This window comes from Physeter macrocephalus, chromosome 20 (genome assembly GCF_002837175.3).
Source record: "Physeter macrocephalus isolate SW-GA chromosome 20, ASM283717v5, whole genome shotgun sequence".
Lineage (NCBI taxonomy): Eukaryota > Metazoa > Chordata > Mammalia > Artiodactyla > Physeteridae > Physeter > Physeter macrocephalus.
Window position 1 is genome coordinate 30,201,198 of NC_041233.1, and position 15,576 is coordinate 30,216,773.

General features: G+C 52.5%; 1 protein-coding gene across 1 annotated transcript in view; it reads left to right on the top strand.

The window, feature by feature from the left end:
• Positions 1 to 15,541, top strand: part of TSPAN14 (tetraspanin 14) — a 24,416-nt gene extending 8,875 nt beyond the window's left edge. Inside the window, exons 2-6 of the mRNA XM_028481974.2 lie at positions 7,568 to 7,618; positions 9,379 to 9,525; positions 11,066 to 11,236; positions 13,220 to 13,345; positions 14,662 to 15,541. Of these exons, the coding sequence (XP_028337775.1) occupies positions 7,568 to 7,618; positions 9,379 to 9,525; positions 11,066 to 11,236; positions 13,220 to 13,345; positions 14,662 to 14,835 (669 nt within the window). The 3' untranslated portion in view covers positions 14,836 to 15,541. The remainder of the gene's footprint in view (positions 1 to 7,567; positions 7,619 to 9,378; positions 9,526 to 11,065; positions 11,237 to 13,219; positions 13,346 to 14,661) is intronic.
• The last annotated feature ends 35 nt before the right edge of the window (positions 15,542 to 15,576 follow it).

Consider the following 15,576-nt stretch of genomic DNA (forward strand, 5'->3'; position numbering starts at 1 on the left):
CGAACCCGGTTCCCCTGCATCGGCAGGCGGACGCGCAACCACTGCGCCACCAGGGAAGCCCTCTAATGTTGTATTTTCTATTTCTAATAGTTCTATTTGGATCTTTTTTATATTTTCTACTTGTCTCTTCATTATGTTTATCTTCCTTTAAATCTTTGAGCATATTTACAATATCTATTTTAAAGTCTTTGCTGATTCCATCTTCTCTCTCATTTCTGTGCCTTCTTCTAGTTACTGAATTTCTTTCCTTGTTATAGGTCATGTTTTTACTTTCCCTCTTGCCTATCTAGTAACTTTTGATTGGATGCTAGATCTAATTTTTCTGCCCAAGTATTCTTCCTGTCTTGGTCAGCTTGGGCTGCCATAACAGCATATCACAGGCTGTTTGGTTTAAACGAGAGAAATTTATTTTCTCCCATTTCTGGAGGCCGGAAGTTTGAAATCAGTTTGCCAGTATGGTCAGGTTCTGGTGTGGGCTCTCTTCCTGGCCTGCACATGACTGCCTTCCTGCTGTTTTCTCATGTGGCAGAGAGAGAGAACCCAAGCTCTGGTCTTTCTTTCTCTAATCATGGAGGCTCTACCCTCATGACCTCATGTAACCCTACTTACCTCCCCGCCTCCAAATACCATCACACTGGGGGTTAGGGCTTCAAGATATGAATTTTGGAGGGACATCTTTTGAGTCTGACATCTTTTGTTAAATCTTGTATGTGAGATTCATCATGCTGTGGTACGTAATTATAGATCGTTGATTCTCATTGTTGTGGAATATTCCATTGTGGGAATATATCATTTGGGTTATTTGCAGTTTTAGGCTATTAAGACCTGTTGAAGTAAGATAAAAACCTACCAGGGTTGGAGACCCGAATTACAGGGATGTCCTGGGGTTTGTGTGGCTGAGCTGAAGGAAATCCTGTCTAGGTCCAGATGGTTTCAGTGTGATAGTTTAGTGCAGGACTTGGCAGACTATGGCTCACAGGCCAAACCTGGCTGTCTGCCTGTTTTTGCACGTACAACTTTACTGGAACACACTCCTGTCCGTTCGTTTATGTATTATCTGTGGCTGCTTTCCTGCTATAACAGCAGAGTGGAGTAGTTGAAACAGAGACCTTCTGGCAGGCAAAGCTGAAAACACTATCTGGCTTACAGAACTGTCGACCCCTAGCTTAGTATCTTGTTCTCTACTCACTGTTAATCACTGAACTGTGCCAGCGATGGCAGGGGCTGGGGTGGGTTGAGGCTGGGGTGGGGGTTCCTTCTCTCCATTGCCTGGGGCGCTGCCTGTAACCTCCCTTGGAGAACTCTGCCTCCCTGCCTTCCTTTCTTTGAAAGGCTGATACAGTCAGATTCCTGGGCAGGGTGTGGTGGGCGTGAGCTCCTGTTATCAGGGAGCACAGAGATTCTGTGGAAGCTGCCCCAGAGCCCTGTGGGTAGTCCTCCCCACCTCCTCGGGCCCCTCACAGGAGTTCACTGGCTCTGCGGGAAGGGCACATGTGCTTCTGGTTTTCAGAACCACCCTTCCGGCAGGAGGAAAAGCGGGTGTGTGATAGCTGTGTGACCCTGAGCAAGGCACCATCCTGCCCTGGGCCCATTTCCCTCTGGGATAAGAAGCTGGGCTTTAGCATCCCTTCCAGCTCCCAGAACTTCCAAACTCCCACAAAGAACTGGCTTGGTTTAAGCTTTTTTATTTTTTAACGTGGGACTGTTTTGAAAGAGGCATTCCTTTTATGCTCTGTTTAGGGTCCAGAGTGATCGCAGTCTGGAGGGGCAAGGCCTCCTGATCCCGACAGATGTCCTGGGACTCCCCCTCAGTACACTGGCTCTCAGGGCCAGGTGGGGTCTAGGGTCTGTGCCCTCTGGTGTCCTCTCAAGTGACCTCGAGCATCTCTGGTGTTCCCTGGACTCCCCAGGCCTGGACTCCGGATTTCCAGTTCTGGAGAGTGAGTGCCAGGACTGTTGGGTTTCCACCTGGCATGATTTATGGTGGCAGAGCTTAGGCAGTGGGAGGTGCAGAGGCCCTTGGAGATCATTGGTCTCCACCTATCCAGTTTTGCAGGTTGGCAAACTGAAGTCCAAGAGAGGGATGGCTTGCTCAAAGCCACAGGGTGAGCTGGGAACAGAGCTGAGACAGTTCTATCTTCTTCCAGTCCCTGCCCTGTTTTCTTTCCATCATCCTTTCCCCACCTCACTTGAAAAGCCTCCAGAAGGCATCTGTTTCCTTAAACTCTGCTTTACTCTTGTCTCCAGAAGCCCAATAAAACAGATGCCTCTGGAAAGCAGGACCTTGTCTCAGGACAAAGCTGCGAGTCGTTGGGGGATGGTGCGCAGCGTGCTTTCAATCCAGCAAATGCTGATGGCGTCTTGAGAGTCCCTGAGGCCTCTGTGCTGCCTCCGTGTCAGGGCAGGGCTCGTTCAGTGCTCCAGGGTAAGCACATCACTCGGGATACTTCTCTGAATTCTTACAACCCTCCTATGACCCAGGAAGGGTCATCCCCATTTTGCAAAGAAAAACAGGCTCAGAGAAATTTCTGGACTCGCACAAGTCCTGTCACTTGTTGCAGGGTGGAGCCGGAACCAGGACCGGCTGACCCATGCTATTTTTTCAGTGCTGCCCTGGACTCCCTCCCTCGGGTGTCGGTGCTTACTCTTGGGTTTCCTTCTTGTTTTTTTCTGAGGCTCCCTCTGGTGGCCCAGGGGCAGGGGCTCTGTGAATGTCACCCTTCCTCAGCCAGGGGAGTCTGCAAGAATCAGGGGCCGGCAGGGCATGGCCTGAAAGTGTTTCGTGGCTGCTGGTGGTTTGTCTTGAGCTTGTGGAGGAAAGTCCTCTGGAGCCTGCAAGAATTGCCTAAGTGCTTTCACACGCACTGAAGTGAAATCTTACAGGAGACCAAGCCCACTAAATTGTGGGTGATGAGGGGCTGCTTTTGACCTGCTTGGTGTTGGAATCCTCCTCCAGTCCAGCAGGGCCTGGCTAGATGTCTACACTTCCATTGTGTCTGGAACCTGCTGGGTAAAGGCTTGCCCACTTGGTGAGTGGACTCCATGTGGCTTTCAGAACAAGGCAGGGCTGACCAGCCCAGAATGCCCCCCAGGAGACCTCTCACCTTCTTTCACAGGGGCCTTTGCCTAAGGTGGAGAGGTCACTACTGAATCTTCACAGTGACCCCCAAAGAGGGCCTGACTGGACACAGAGTGATCCTCCCCACCTGATGATGTGGGACGTTGGCTTTAGGGTTGCACAGCTTGGAAGCCCCTTCTGCGGACTCCCACGCCGCCGGGCGCTGTGACTGCCCCTTGTGGTAGAGGGCACAGGCTGGTGCCCGCTCTTCCTGCCTTGGGTGGCTGCCCTGTGGGCAAAGAGATAACATGATGTCAGGACAGAGACATGCAGGTTTGTTTCTTGACTTTGCCACCAGCTAGCTGTGTGACTTTGGGCAAATAACCAAATCGTTTTACGTCGGAACTTTCCCATTTGAAAAATGGGGGTAATAGTACCAGTGTTATGGGGTGTGGAGGGCCTCTTTAGGTGTATTGTGTTTAGTGCAGCACCTGGCACCCAGGAAAGGGTGGTGCTACTTGCCCTGGTGACCACCGCAGGGTATGCACCTGATGGTCCAAGGCTGGCCTCTCTTTGGGCTTGGCAGCAGTTGGACTCCATTCTTTGGGAAGGAATTTAATCAGGTCATAGAAGAGAGACAAAGGAGGTTACTCTGAGGCTGGAAGGCACCTGAACTGTCACTCCCAGATGGTTGGCAGCCAGGAGGACAGCCCAGCTCCATAGACCATCTGTCCCAGGGAGGTCCAGGGAAGGGAGCCAGGCGAAGCTGGCCAGAGTCCTGGCTCATTCAGGGGGCTGTGGTGTGAGCTCCCAGACAGGTCACTTCCCCTGTTTGGTTCTCCCTCAGTCTCCTTGTCTCTAAAACAACTGTTGGTCCCTGAAGGTCCTGCCTTGGACCACTGTTCACTGAACCCATGATCTGACATGGGTCCCTGCCCCACCCCCGGTTCCTGTCTTTCTGGTGCAAAGTTAACTTTAGTTCTTCCTGCAAAACAGAATGGAAAAAAACATGAGCTCTCTTTCTTAGAGCCCCATTGTTGTGAGAGAAGGAGAACTGGGTTGCGGTGGTAGGGAGCTGGTGTCTCAAGCTGACCGTATTCGGCGAAGGGTTTCCGAGGGGCAGAACTTCCTCACTGTCCCTTGTGGCACTGGGTGGTGGGTGGGTTGTCATGGAAAGTGGTTAGGCAACCCTGAACAAAATAGAAAACATCTCTGCCCTCAGAGGGCTTAAGTGGGGCGGGGGAGGCAGTAGACAGACAGACAGCTCATGTGGTCTAGGATATGTGCCATGAAGAAGATCTAGCAGGGAGTGCTAGATCAGGAGTGATGGATGGGGAGCAGTCCACATAGCATGGCAAAGGGAGATGTGTTTGAGGAGGAGAAATTTGAAGAGACCTGAATGGAATGAGGGAGGAAGCCAGGAAGGGATATGGAGGAGGAACATTCTAGGCTGAGGGATCTAGTCAAGGCTCTGAGGCAGGAATGAGTTTGGTGAGTTCAAGAAACAGTAACAATACCAGGGTGGCCCAGAGAAGGGGATTGGGACCAGGGAGCCGGGTCGGAGATGGTGTTGGAGATGCACGCCACAGCGTGGCTGCCCACGTTCTTGTGGTCTACGGCAAGGAGTTTGAATTTTATTCTAAGTGTGAAAGGAAGTCATCAGAGCATTTTGAGGAGGGGAGTGATCTAGACATATTTTTAAAGGATTGTTCTAGTTGCTTGGGGACCTGTGGGGAGACGGTGGGGAGGCCCCTGCAGGGATGAAGCATGGACAAGTGGGAGCAGAGAGGGTATGCTATGTATTTTGAAGGTATGACTAACGGAGGGGTCCTGATAGGTTGAATGTGGAGTTGGAGGGAGAGAGCTGTCAAGCCTGAGGTCTAGGTTTTCTGTCTTAAACGAGTAGATGGTCAGTGGTGCCATTTAGTGAGAAGGGGAGAGGTGGGGAGGAGCTGCTCCGGGGTTGGGAGACCACGGCTCCATTTGGGGGCACGTGAAGATTGAAATGTTACTAGTCATATTCAGTGGACAAGTCAAGTAGACGTTGGGGTGTTTGACTCGGGAGCAGCTGTGGCTGGAGGTTAGGATTTGCGAGTCAGCCATGTCAGTTATGAGATCATCTAGAGGGCTCAGTGGAGGGCAGGGGTCCAGGACTGAGCAGTGAGGTTCTCCAGCATTTAGAGGGCTCTGAAAGACAAGGACAAACCCACAAAGGAGACTGAGAAGGAACGACAGGGAGGGTGGAAGACAATTGTGTGTGTACACTTGGTGTCCCCAAAGCTGAGTGCCTCAGTGACAGAGAGAATGACCGACTGTGTTGGGTGAGATCAGGTAAGCTGAGGCAAAAGACTTGACCGCCCCGCCCCTTGGCAAGAGAGAAGTGAGTCATTGGAGACTTGAGGAATGGTGGGGCGAGAGGCCTATGGGGATTCGGCAGATAGTGACTGGTCACCTTCAGGCTTGCTTACTGTGCAGTGTCAGACACTCGGGAGGGGAAGGGAAGTGGTCGTGTACCCCATCAAGGAAAACGAAGCCCTCTTCATTAACTGGTTAATCCAATGGGAGGATGGAAAAGTGGGAAATCAGCACAATGCGGTGGAAAGGACCGCGTGTCGGCTCCATAGAGCCTAAGTTCCGGCGGCAGCAGAGGGATCTTTGCCCATGTGGCGCAGTGCTGTCTCCATTGCTTGAGATGGTGCCTGGCACTTACTCAATGCCTGTTGAATGAATGAGTGAGTAAATGAATGAACTAAACAGAGACTTGGGATCTGGGCCTTCTCACTTACTGCTTGGGATTGTTACTGAACTGAACTTGGGTTCGCTCGCCCGACTTGCAGCAAAGCCAATCCTTTCGCTATCAGGTTGCGGTGAAGGGAAGTACAAGGTTTATCGCAGAGTGCCCAGCAAGGAGAATGGGCAGCTCGTGCTCAAAAGACCCAAACTCCCCGATGGCTTTCAGGCAAGGGTTTTTAAAGGAAATGTTAGGGGTGAGAGTCGCAGGGTATATGATTAACTTGTGGACTTTCTTCTGCTCGGTTAGTGGTGACGTAACAGGGAGATGGTTCGGGAATCTGAATCATCTGCCTTTCCGGTTCCAGCCAGTCTGGGATCCACGTACCTCTTCAGTTCAGCGGGTAACCACCATCCTCCACAGTGCTGGGGGTGGTGGTCTTAGTTTCTGCATAACAGCTCAAAGATAGCATTGTATTGTTATCTAAATCCCTTCTGGAGGAACCAGGAGTCCTGTGACTCTGTTGTTCTAATCAGTAGCTGCTTGAGTCTGCTCTTTGGAATGGGGGGAGAGGGGGAGGGGAGACCAACAAGAAGCAGCGGGCACAGAGGGGCTCGTACCCAAGAAGGCCCCTCAGGGTCCTGCTCGGTTTCAGTCCACCCTTTTCTTTGATATTCCTCAATCTTGAGGGAAACAGGGGCCAGATGAGAAAGGGAATAAAGTTGTGGATAGAGAGATTAATCATCAACTTGTCAGGGAACTCTGTTTCAGAGGAACTCTGTTTCAGAGGGACTCAGTTTCAGAGGAACTCTCTTTCAGAGGAACTCTGTTTCAGAGGGACTCAGTTTCAGAGTTTTGGTCCTGGCCCTCTCGGCTCACGTGCTGCTTTGTTAGGTGGGGGAATCAGGTCTTGGCAGGACTCCTTCACTTGGGGTCCACAGGCTGCTGTGGGAACCAGCAGTAAGGAGTCTGAGAACCCTCTGAAATTCCCTCCAAAATATTTGGTGGGTTCCTGCGGGTAGGAGGTCAGGTTTGGGGGGCACTGCTTTTCTGGGGTGAACACTTGGCTTGGTGCAGGCTTCTTTTAATTCGGTAACATAACCAGGCATTTCCTGAGCACAGGCATGCCCTGCAGTGCAGAGTGTAGGTACCACGGTGAGGAGCCTGAGCCTCGCCAGCAGATGGCCTGGCTGGCTGCTTGTCTGTGCTTGGAGTCTGTCTCCGGGGCTGGAGGCCCGAGGCGGGCGGCACATGGGGTGCTCTGTCCTATGCAGGGCTTCACCTGCACTGGGAGCCCATGAAGGCTCCTGGGGCAGCTGATGTCTTCTTACACACCAGATAGTGCATTGAAATGAGTAGGGGGCTTGTGGAATGGGGAAGAAATGGGGCGTGGCCTGATGTCTCTAACTCCATAGTCTCTCCTGGACAGAGTCTGCTCCGAGATCTTTGTCTCTGCTCTCCAGAGCATGGGGCCAGCTGGGGTTGAAGGAATTTGTCCCAATGGTCAGGGAAGATAGGTGTGGGTTATCTGAAGAGCCTCACCGTCCTGTTGTTCTGGTGTAGAGTCCCTGTCATCTGCAGGGGCCAAGGGGGCCACCTTGCCCTTGCTCTGCCCAGCCTGGACACGAGCCAGGAACACCCCCTGACTAGCAGTGTGGTCCCTCCTCTGAGAAGCATGTTCGTGGAGCTGGTTTCTGACCTAACTCTCTCTCTCTCTCTCTCTCTCTCTCTCTCTCTCTCTCTCTCTCTCTCTCTCTCTTCCCCCTGCTCCTGCACAGTTGGCTGGAGTTGTCTTCCTCGGTGTCGGACTATGGGCGTGGAGCGAAAAGGTAGGTGTGACTGTCACTAGGACCCTGAGCATCAGTCCGTCAGGTTTGTTCAGCTTTAACTGTCCCTTCCTCCAAACTCCTCCCTGACGAGCCTCTCTTGTGTAGGGTAATGGTTTGTAGTCATTAATCTTTAGAGAGCCGGCTCTTGGAAGTTACTGAACTTATGATGAAAACTCCTGGGGTCCTGCTGCTGGCCCTGCTTCCCCGTGGTAGGGTCGCTGCTAGAGGTCAGGGTTGGGCTGGTTGGGATTTTGAGCCCTGTGAGTGTGGGGAGCCCTCTCTCCTGTTCCCAGAAGCCCTGAGTCATGTCTACAGCTGTGTCCAGGGCAGGCCTGGGGCTACCTTCTGGAATGGACCCTGTCTGTGCCTCTGGGAACCAGCAGGACCCTGAACATGGTTGTGTTGATTCCTGAAGCTCTTGTTCTCATCCACGGGAAGGACCCCTGAGTCAGGGAGCAGGGCTCTGGGATGTGCTCCCTGGGTGCCCTGTAGGCACCTTTGAATCTCCTTGCCCAACCTGGGGAGGAGAGGGGAGGAGAGAAGACCAGGCTCTTACTGTCCGGAAGGACAATGGGCAGTTGGAACTCCAAGGAGGGGGCTAGACTGGGTGTGGGCAGGGTGGAGCTTTGGTGCCACATTTTGCTCTGCAGGTAGGTGGGCGCTGGGGAAGTAGAGAGACCAGGCTGGAAACAGTGGGAGCTAAAGCTTCCTGTTGAGTCTCAGGCCCAGGGCCCTCTGTTCCTTCAGTGGAATCTCTTTCTGCTTTCAGGAGGAGACAGGAGCACTTAGGTCTGTGGGCTTTCTTGCCATGGCCTTAGGAACCGGATAAGGTCTGCCTTTGGGTTTGGGCCCCTTTAAGAGCTTTTAGTGCAATGTCACTTTGCCCTAGTGACCAAGAAGCTGGTGCAAACCATGACTCGTAGTGCCACCGTGTGACCGCATCTGGAACAGCAGCATCTCAGCCAACGGAGCCCTGAGCCTAGGTCTGGCTATCCTGGCTCCCTGATTCTAGCTGGGTACCTGGTCCGGCTGCTCTTTTCTCCATCCTCCTTTGAATCCTGTAGAACTGCTCTGTCCATTTCAGTTGCCATTAGCCAGATGTGACTAATTATATCTAAATTAATTAAAATGAAATACAAATTAAAATTCAGTTCTTTAGTTCCACCAGGCCACATTTCAAGTGCCCAATAGCACATGTGACCAGTGGCTACCACTGTGAACAGTGCAGATATAGAACATCTGCATCATCACAAAAAGTTAGTGTATGGCGCTGCCTTCGCCTGTCCTTGGCGGGTGTGCTGTTCACAAGCATGTTCATGTTGAAGCTGTTTTCATCTCAGGATAGTGGGGTGCTCCATGAATTGAATGCAAAGTCAGCCACCAGATGACCAGAGGCCAGGGCCCTGGGGTGTCTTGACCACGGACCACAGGGCCCCTCAGGGCTTCTTCCACCCCAGGCCTGGCGTCAGTACCCTGCAGGCTACAAAAGAAGTGTGGGGTCTGCCTGGGAGGCGGTCACAGCCTAGATGGAGACCGGGAACGGGAGAGTGGCTGGGGGCTGACGTAGGCAAAGATCTACTGGGCAGAGGGGCCTCTAAGGGGGCAGGTGGGGAGGGGCCGTGGCATGCCGTAGCTTTTAATGACAAGACTGAGCCTTGGAAGGCAGGTCCCTCTCTTCCTTTAGGTCCGGACACAGCCCCCCAGGGCACCCTTGACTCTCTTTGAAGCTGATGTTACCCTGCTTTCTCTGCCTCTTTCAGGGGGTGCTGTCCGACCTCACCAAAGTGACCCGGATGCATGGCATTGACCCTGTGGTCCTGGTGCTGATGGTGGGCGTGGTCATGTTCACGCTGGGTTTCGCTGGCTGTGTGGGGGCCCTGCGGGAGAACATCTGCCTGCTCAACTTTGTGAGTGGCCCTAGACACGTGGGTGGGAGGACATGGGGAGGTAGGGGTATGGGCTCTGCCGGGCAGGCCTAGCCCTTATCTGGGGGGGGTGGGTAGCAGCTCTTACGAGCCTCCCCCAGGATCTGGCAGTGGGGGGAAGAGGCAGCCCTTGGTGCCCTGGTGCCCAACGAAAGGTAAGATTTCAGGGAACAGTCAGATGAACCAGATCCTCATCTCTGGAGAGCTTGGGCCCCTCTGGATTTTAGCTCCTAGTGGGCAGAGTCGGCTGCTCCCTGGCCTGCTCTCCTCCCCTTCCCTTGCCTTTCATCTCCCTTCATAAGTTCCAGTTGTTTGTTTGCTACTCACCTTTGCCCTTCCTGGCTAAGATCAAAAGATGTCAGTAATGTTAGGAAATCTTTTCCCTCCTCCAGGGTGTGTGAATCTGTTGGATGTGCAATGCAGAATCCTTAATTTCCTGGCAGAACTTCGAGTTACTAAGAGTTTAGTTTTATACGTAGGTACACATTCATTTTGAAATGCATTCAGCTAAAATTAAATAGCACCTGGTGGGGAAAACATATAATTGTGTTTTGCACTATATTTTTTGTTGAATTTATTAGATCAAGCCTTTTTTTCTGGGCTTCACTTAGAAAGCAAAACACTTGGGCTTTTTCTCATTTTTTTTTTTCTCTTAAAGATTATGTTTGGTTACCCTGCTTCTCTATGAATGGAGATTACATTCTGGAGGACCTTATGTGTGTGTATGTTTGTACATGTGCATGTCTTATTTTGAGATATTGCTGATTGTTGCATAGCTGCTTAGTGTGCTGTATGGCCCGTGATAACGGCTGTGATAACTTGAGCTCTACAGGCTGGAGCCCCGCCTTGATGGGAGGGGGTGTGGACCTGTGACTGCAGTGGCCTTTACAGAATTCCACCACTATTGTGGCCAGGGACAGCTGTGCTTCTGCAGAGGTTTTTATGCAGTTGACTATCATATACACACATACAGAGTAGGTACTGATAACGTTAGCAACTCCAGAGTTGTAAAGAGCCGTGCCAGGGAACTCAGATGTCCTGTATCTAAAGTATGTAACCTGAGGGAACCTCAGCTTCCTTATCCCTAAAGTAGGAGTAACAGATTTCTAGCAACTGGGATGGTTGTATGTGCGAGGAGAGTGGTCAGATATTGTGTCTGGAGCACAGTCTCTGCCCTGAAGGAGCTGATACCTGGTGGGGTAGGATAGCCAGCCATTCATTCCCGTGATGGAGTTTCCTTGGAGTTGGGGCTACTTCACAGGAGTTGGTTGGTCCGTTGTCTTGGAGCTTTCTCATACTTTCACTCATCTGACTCTTACCAACAATGCAGCAGTGTGAGTAGGGATGAGTTGCCCAGAGTACCCAGCTGATAACGTGGGATTCCCCAGACTCCAACGTGGGTCTCGGGTGCCGAACTCGTGCTCTTCGAAGCAGGCAGAGGTTCTGGGTTGGACAAGGATGCGCGTCTGGCTGGGAGGCCAAAGGTGTAGTGACTCCTGCTCCTGTGCTTGTCCCCCTGCAGTTCTGCAGTGCCATTGTGCTCATCTTTTTCCTGGAGCTAGCCGTGGCCGTGCTGGCCTTCCTGTTCCAGGACTGGGTGAGGGACCGGTTCCGGGAGTTCTTTGAGAGCAACATCAGATCCTACCGGGATGACATTGACCTGCAGAACCTCATCGACTCCCTTCAGAAAGCTGTAAGCACCACCTTCTCCCTGATAGAGCTTGGCTTTCCTGGTTTCAGTCTGTGTGCATGGCTCGGGGGCCAGGCTGGTGGGGAACACTGGGCCTTCCCTCCTCAGCTCTGCCCACAGCCGGGAGGCCAGGGGAGGTGCTACCCCCCGACTCTGGTCAGGTTAGCTTTGTCTGCTTGTGGTTGCTGGTGGGCCAGGCTTGCTCTCAGGGTGTCCTCCCCCATTTGCTTTGGGCAGGCAGTCCAGCTGCACCCACGGCCACCCTACCCTCTCCCCCCGCAGGGCCTGGATCTCTCCAGCCCTGGCCACGCAGGCAGCTGCAGTCTCCTAGGTGCTGTGTGTGCTGAGGGGTAGAGCTGGGCGCGTGACTCCCCGTCTGAGGCTATTCTTGTCCCCTTCCTCCTCGGGACCTTTTCCCCTTCCTGTTTGGGAGGGCAGAGCTGCCTGGAGCAAGGTTCTTCAGATGGAGAGGAATGTGACCTCCCTGGACTCTGTTCCTGGGGGTTTGTCTAAGCAGTCCCAGGCTGTGGCCTTTTCTCTGTCAGGCCTTCGTCCCCCTTGTGTGTGGCTGTACCTGGAGGCTGGGACCACTGCTGTCCCCCATCCCTGCCACCCCTCCCCCACCCCCCGCCCCCCCGGCCCCGGGAGAAACCCACTCCCCACCATGCCAGCCTGTGCAAGGTTGTTGTTTGATCTGTGCTCTGCCAGAAAACCTAGCTTCCTCAGGAACTTTTTATATGGAACCCTTTTGTTCTGAGGAGAAAATAGAAGAGCATGAAAAATAACTATGATCTGTTCTCCTGATTAACCAGAACTTGTTTACCCCTTATTTCATGTATTGTAGGATCCCGCAAAACCCATTTATGTGATCAGAGATCCTTCCTGTGTTGTTAGATCTCTTCGTGTTCGTCTGCAAAAGTCCCCATCCCACCCTCTTCTGACATCACTGCCTCCTGTGCCTTTTCCTTTTCTGTTCAAGGCTGCCATTCTCTCTTCACTTCCATATAACCTTGGGCTTGCTGGTGTCAAGGATGCCAGGGTGGTTCCTCTCTGCACTGGCCTCAAAGACATTGTAGTTTTCTCCACTGCCTTCCTCTCCTTTTAAAAAATACCTTTCCTTAGAGCTATTCAGTAAATGATGGAGCTTCCTCATGGTAAAATATCAGGTAGTCATTAGAGCACCTGGAACCACGGAGGACGGGGGCAGGGGAGGCGGGGTTTTTACCTTAGAAATGAAAGTGAAGCCAAAATCCTGGTTGTGGGCCTGTGATTATGGCCATAACCGTGACAGCTGTAAGGGCAAGCGTGAAAACGACATCTGCTCTCGGATTGGGACGCCACTGACGTCATAGTGCTGCTTTCACTGTGTTTGGTTTTACGATTTTTTGACAAATGGGGTTTTTCTTTGCTGCTTCACCGGATAGTGGGGGTTTCTGGGAAGGGAGGGTGGAGACCCCGGGTCAGGGGCAGAGCTTTGATTGCGTTACCTTTCACCCCAGTCCTAACTCTCCTTGGGAGTAGACTTCAGCAGCTGTTTCCTGTAAAGAGGCACGAAAGGTGACTGGGGCCAGCTTGGACCTTCCCTGGGGAGGAAGGCACACTGCCCACAAAGAGGTGTTCTCTCGGTGGGCAGTAGAGGACCACATCAGAAGGAGAGCGAGAAGCCCGCTCTCCCGGGTTGGGGGTCAGTTGGGGAGGAAGGGAAAGTTCCAGGGTGAGGAGGGAGTGGAGCTGACTCCAGGGGCACTGCCGAGCTGGCCTGGTGTGTTGGGCCCAGACAGGACCTGGACACAGTTTCCTTCTTAAAGGGCCACTCGGGTCACCTCACTCACGTCTCGGTGATGGAAGGTCCGTGGGGCAGGCTTCGATTTCTCTGTGTGATACACAGAGGTGCACTGAACCCCATGTCCCTAAGACAGACACCCTACGCCGGGCAACGACAGCCCTGGCTCAGAGCCCCGACAGTTCTTGGCTTTATGATTGCAGAACCAGTGCTGTGGGGCATATGGCCCTGAAGACTGGGACCTCAACGTCTACTTCAACTGCAGTGGCGCCAGCTACAGCCGCGAGAAGTGTGGGGTGCCCTTCTCCTGCTGTGTGCCCGACCCCGCGGTGAGTCTGCCTGAGCATGGACGGTCCCTCTGGAGCGCGGAGCAGTTCCTGCCTCCCTGAGAGCTCTGGCTTCTCTTCTGCGGATGGATCGAGTGCGTGCCGGCTCCCCCTCCACTTGCCTTAGGGCTCTTGCAGCTCTGAAATCCTATACCTATAAATTCCATAAGCGTTTTTGCATGGCCCACCCTGGCTCTGGTGTGCTGGGTGAAGCAGGCAAAAAACAGTGGTCCGCCTCCCGTGAGGGGCTCTCACTCAGGGGCACCTGGACAAGATGCTTTGAATATGATGAGCCCTGGTCTCCTTTCTCTGGAGAAAACAAACGCTCAGTCCTTCGAAGCCCTGGGCAGTGGCATACATCGCCATCTGGGCGTGGTGCAGAATTCTTTCACTGTTCTTTCTTTTTCACCTGTCTTCATCCCCAGTCCACAGACCACATCCTTGGGTTCCAGAAACTGCGCTCTTGGGTGCCCACCCCCACCCTGTTTTTTTGGCCACGCTGCACGGCTTATGGGATTAGTTCCCTGACCAGGGATTGAACCCGGCGCCACAGCAGTGAAAGCGCCGAGTCCTAACCAATGGACTGTCAGGGAATTCCCTTGGGTGTCCTTGAAGGAGCACTGAATGTTTGCCCAAACCTAGCCTGAGCAGAAGGGAGCCCCTACGGCCGGCCGGCAGTACCGTCACACTGCCTGGTGCTGGGCCACGGGGCTCTGGGCGCGTTCTCCAGCCCGGGAGGGGCTCACGTCTGCAGAGTCTGCACAGCGGTGTCTGACATCTCCACCGTGACCATGAAATCTTTAGCAAGTGTAGCTTTTCCCTTCTACCTCAGGGATTGGCAGACTATGACCCCTGCACCAGATCTGGCCTGCTGTCTGTTTTTGGATGACTTGTGAGCCATGAATGGTTTCAGCCGTTTTAAGTGGTTGAAAATAAATCAAAAGAAGGATAATATTTTGTGCTACGTGAAAATCATGGAATTCAAACTTCAGTGTCCATAAATAAAGTTTTATTGAAATACAGCCAAACCTGTTCATTTACATATTGTCAATGGCTGCGTTCATGCTACAGCAGCAGAGTTGAATAGTAGTAGCTACGTAGGTGGGTTTGAAATATTTACTATCTCGCCCTTCACACAAAAAGTTTGCCAACCTCTGTCCTAGCATGGAAGGTTAGTTGGCAGCATGATGGAAGGGCATGAGCTGTAATGGAATTAATTGGTGCAGGTGTTTGCTGGTGTTTGGTTGTGACTTTTCTAGAGCTTTCTACCACCAGCTTCTGGAGCACAAAAATGACTAATCTTTCTGCCTTTCTTACAGCAAAAAGTTGTGAACACACAGTGTGGCTATGATGTCAGGACTCAGGTGAGAGCCCCAATGCATATGACTTTGAATTCTTCAGGTTTACTCTCTAGGGTCCAACTTCCTGATTTAGCACAAGTGCAAATTGGAGTGGGAAAGCCAGGGGAGACTAAGCTCAGAGGTGCCACCTAAGCTGGGAACCAGGCAAGTGGGAGCACACGGCCACGCACACGCCTTCCCTGAGCTGCTGGCAAGACAAGATTCATGGGAACAGTAATGGGTGTGATTTCAAGCTCTGTGAACCACAGTCACACAATCTAGCAGTTGCTACGTTAGTGGAAAGAAGATGGATGAAAGTTTGGGGGAACAAAGACGACATGTTTAAGAGGCCCTTGGAGTCCCAGGAGGTGTCTGTTATGTAGGGGTTCAGGATGGAGTTGCAGGAGGCACATGGCTTGGTCCAGCTGCCATTATGGAGGCAATGCTGACAGGGAGGGAGATAGGCTCAGGGCAGGAGCAGGGCTCAGTCCTCTAAGGGCTTCCTCAGGCCACAGGGAGTGTGCGATTGGATGTGAAGAGGCGAGGGCCCACCCCAGTGCTTGCTCTGGTGGCCTCTGGTGATGTGAATGACAGCTGTTCTGAAGGAGAGGGATCTCGGGGAAACTGCAGACATCCCGCTGTTGGCCGTGGACACTAGGGATGTGACCCTATAGTCTGGGAAACCTCAACTCCCTCTGCAGTGAGCTCCGCTTCATAGCAATGGACCTTTGTCAGCATCAGCTTCTTCAGTGACCAATTGCCTCGCCACTTGTATCAGTTGCTAGGGCTGCTGTAGCAAAGTACCCAGGCCGTGCGGTTAAAATAACAGAGATTTAATTTTCTCATAGTTCTGGAGGTTAGAAGTCTGAGGTCAAGGTGTCAGCAGTGTTGGTC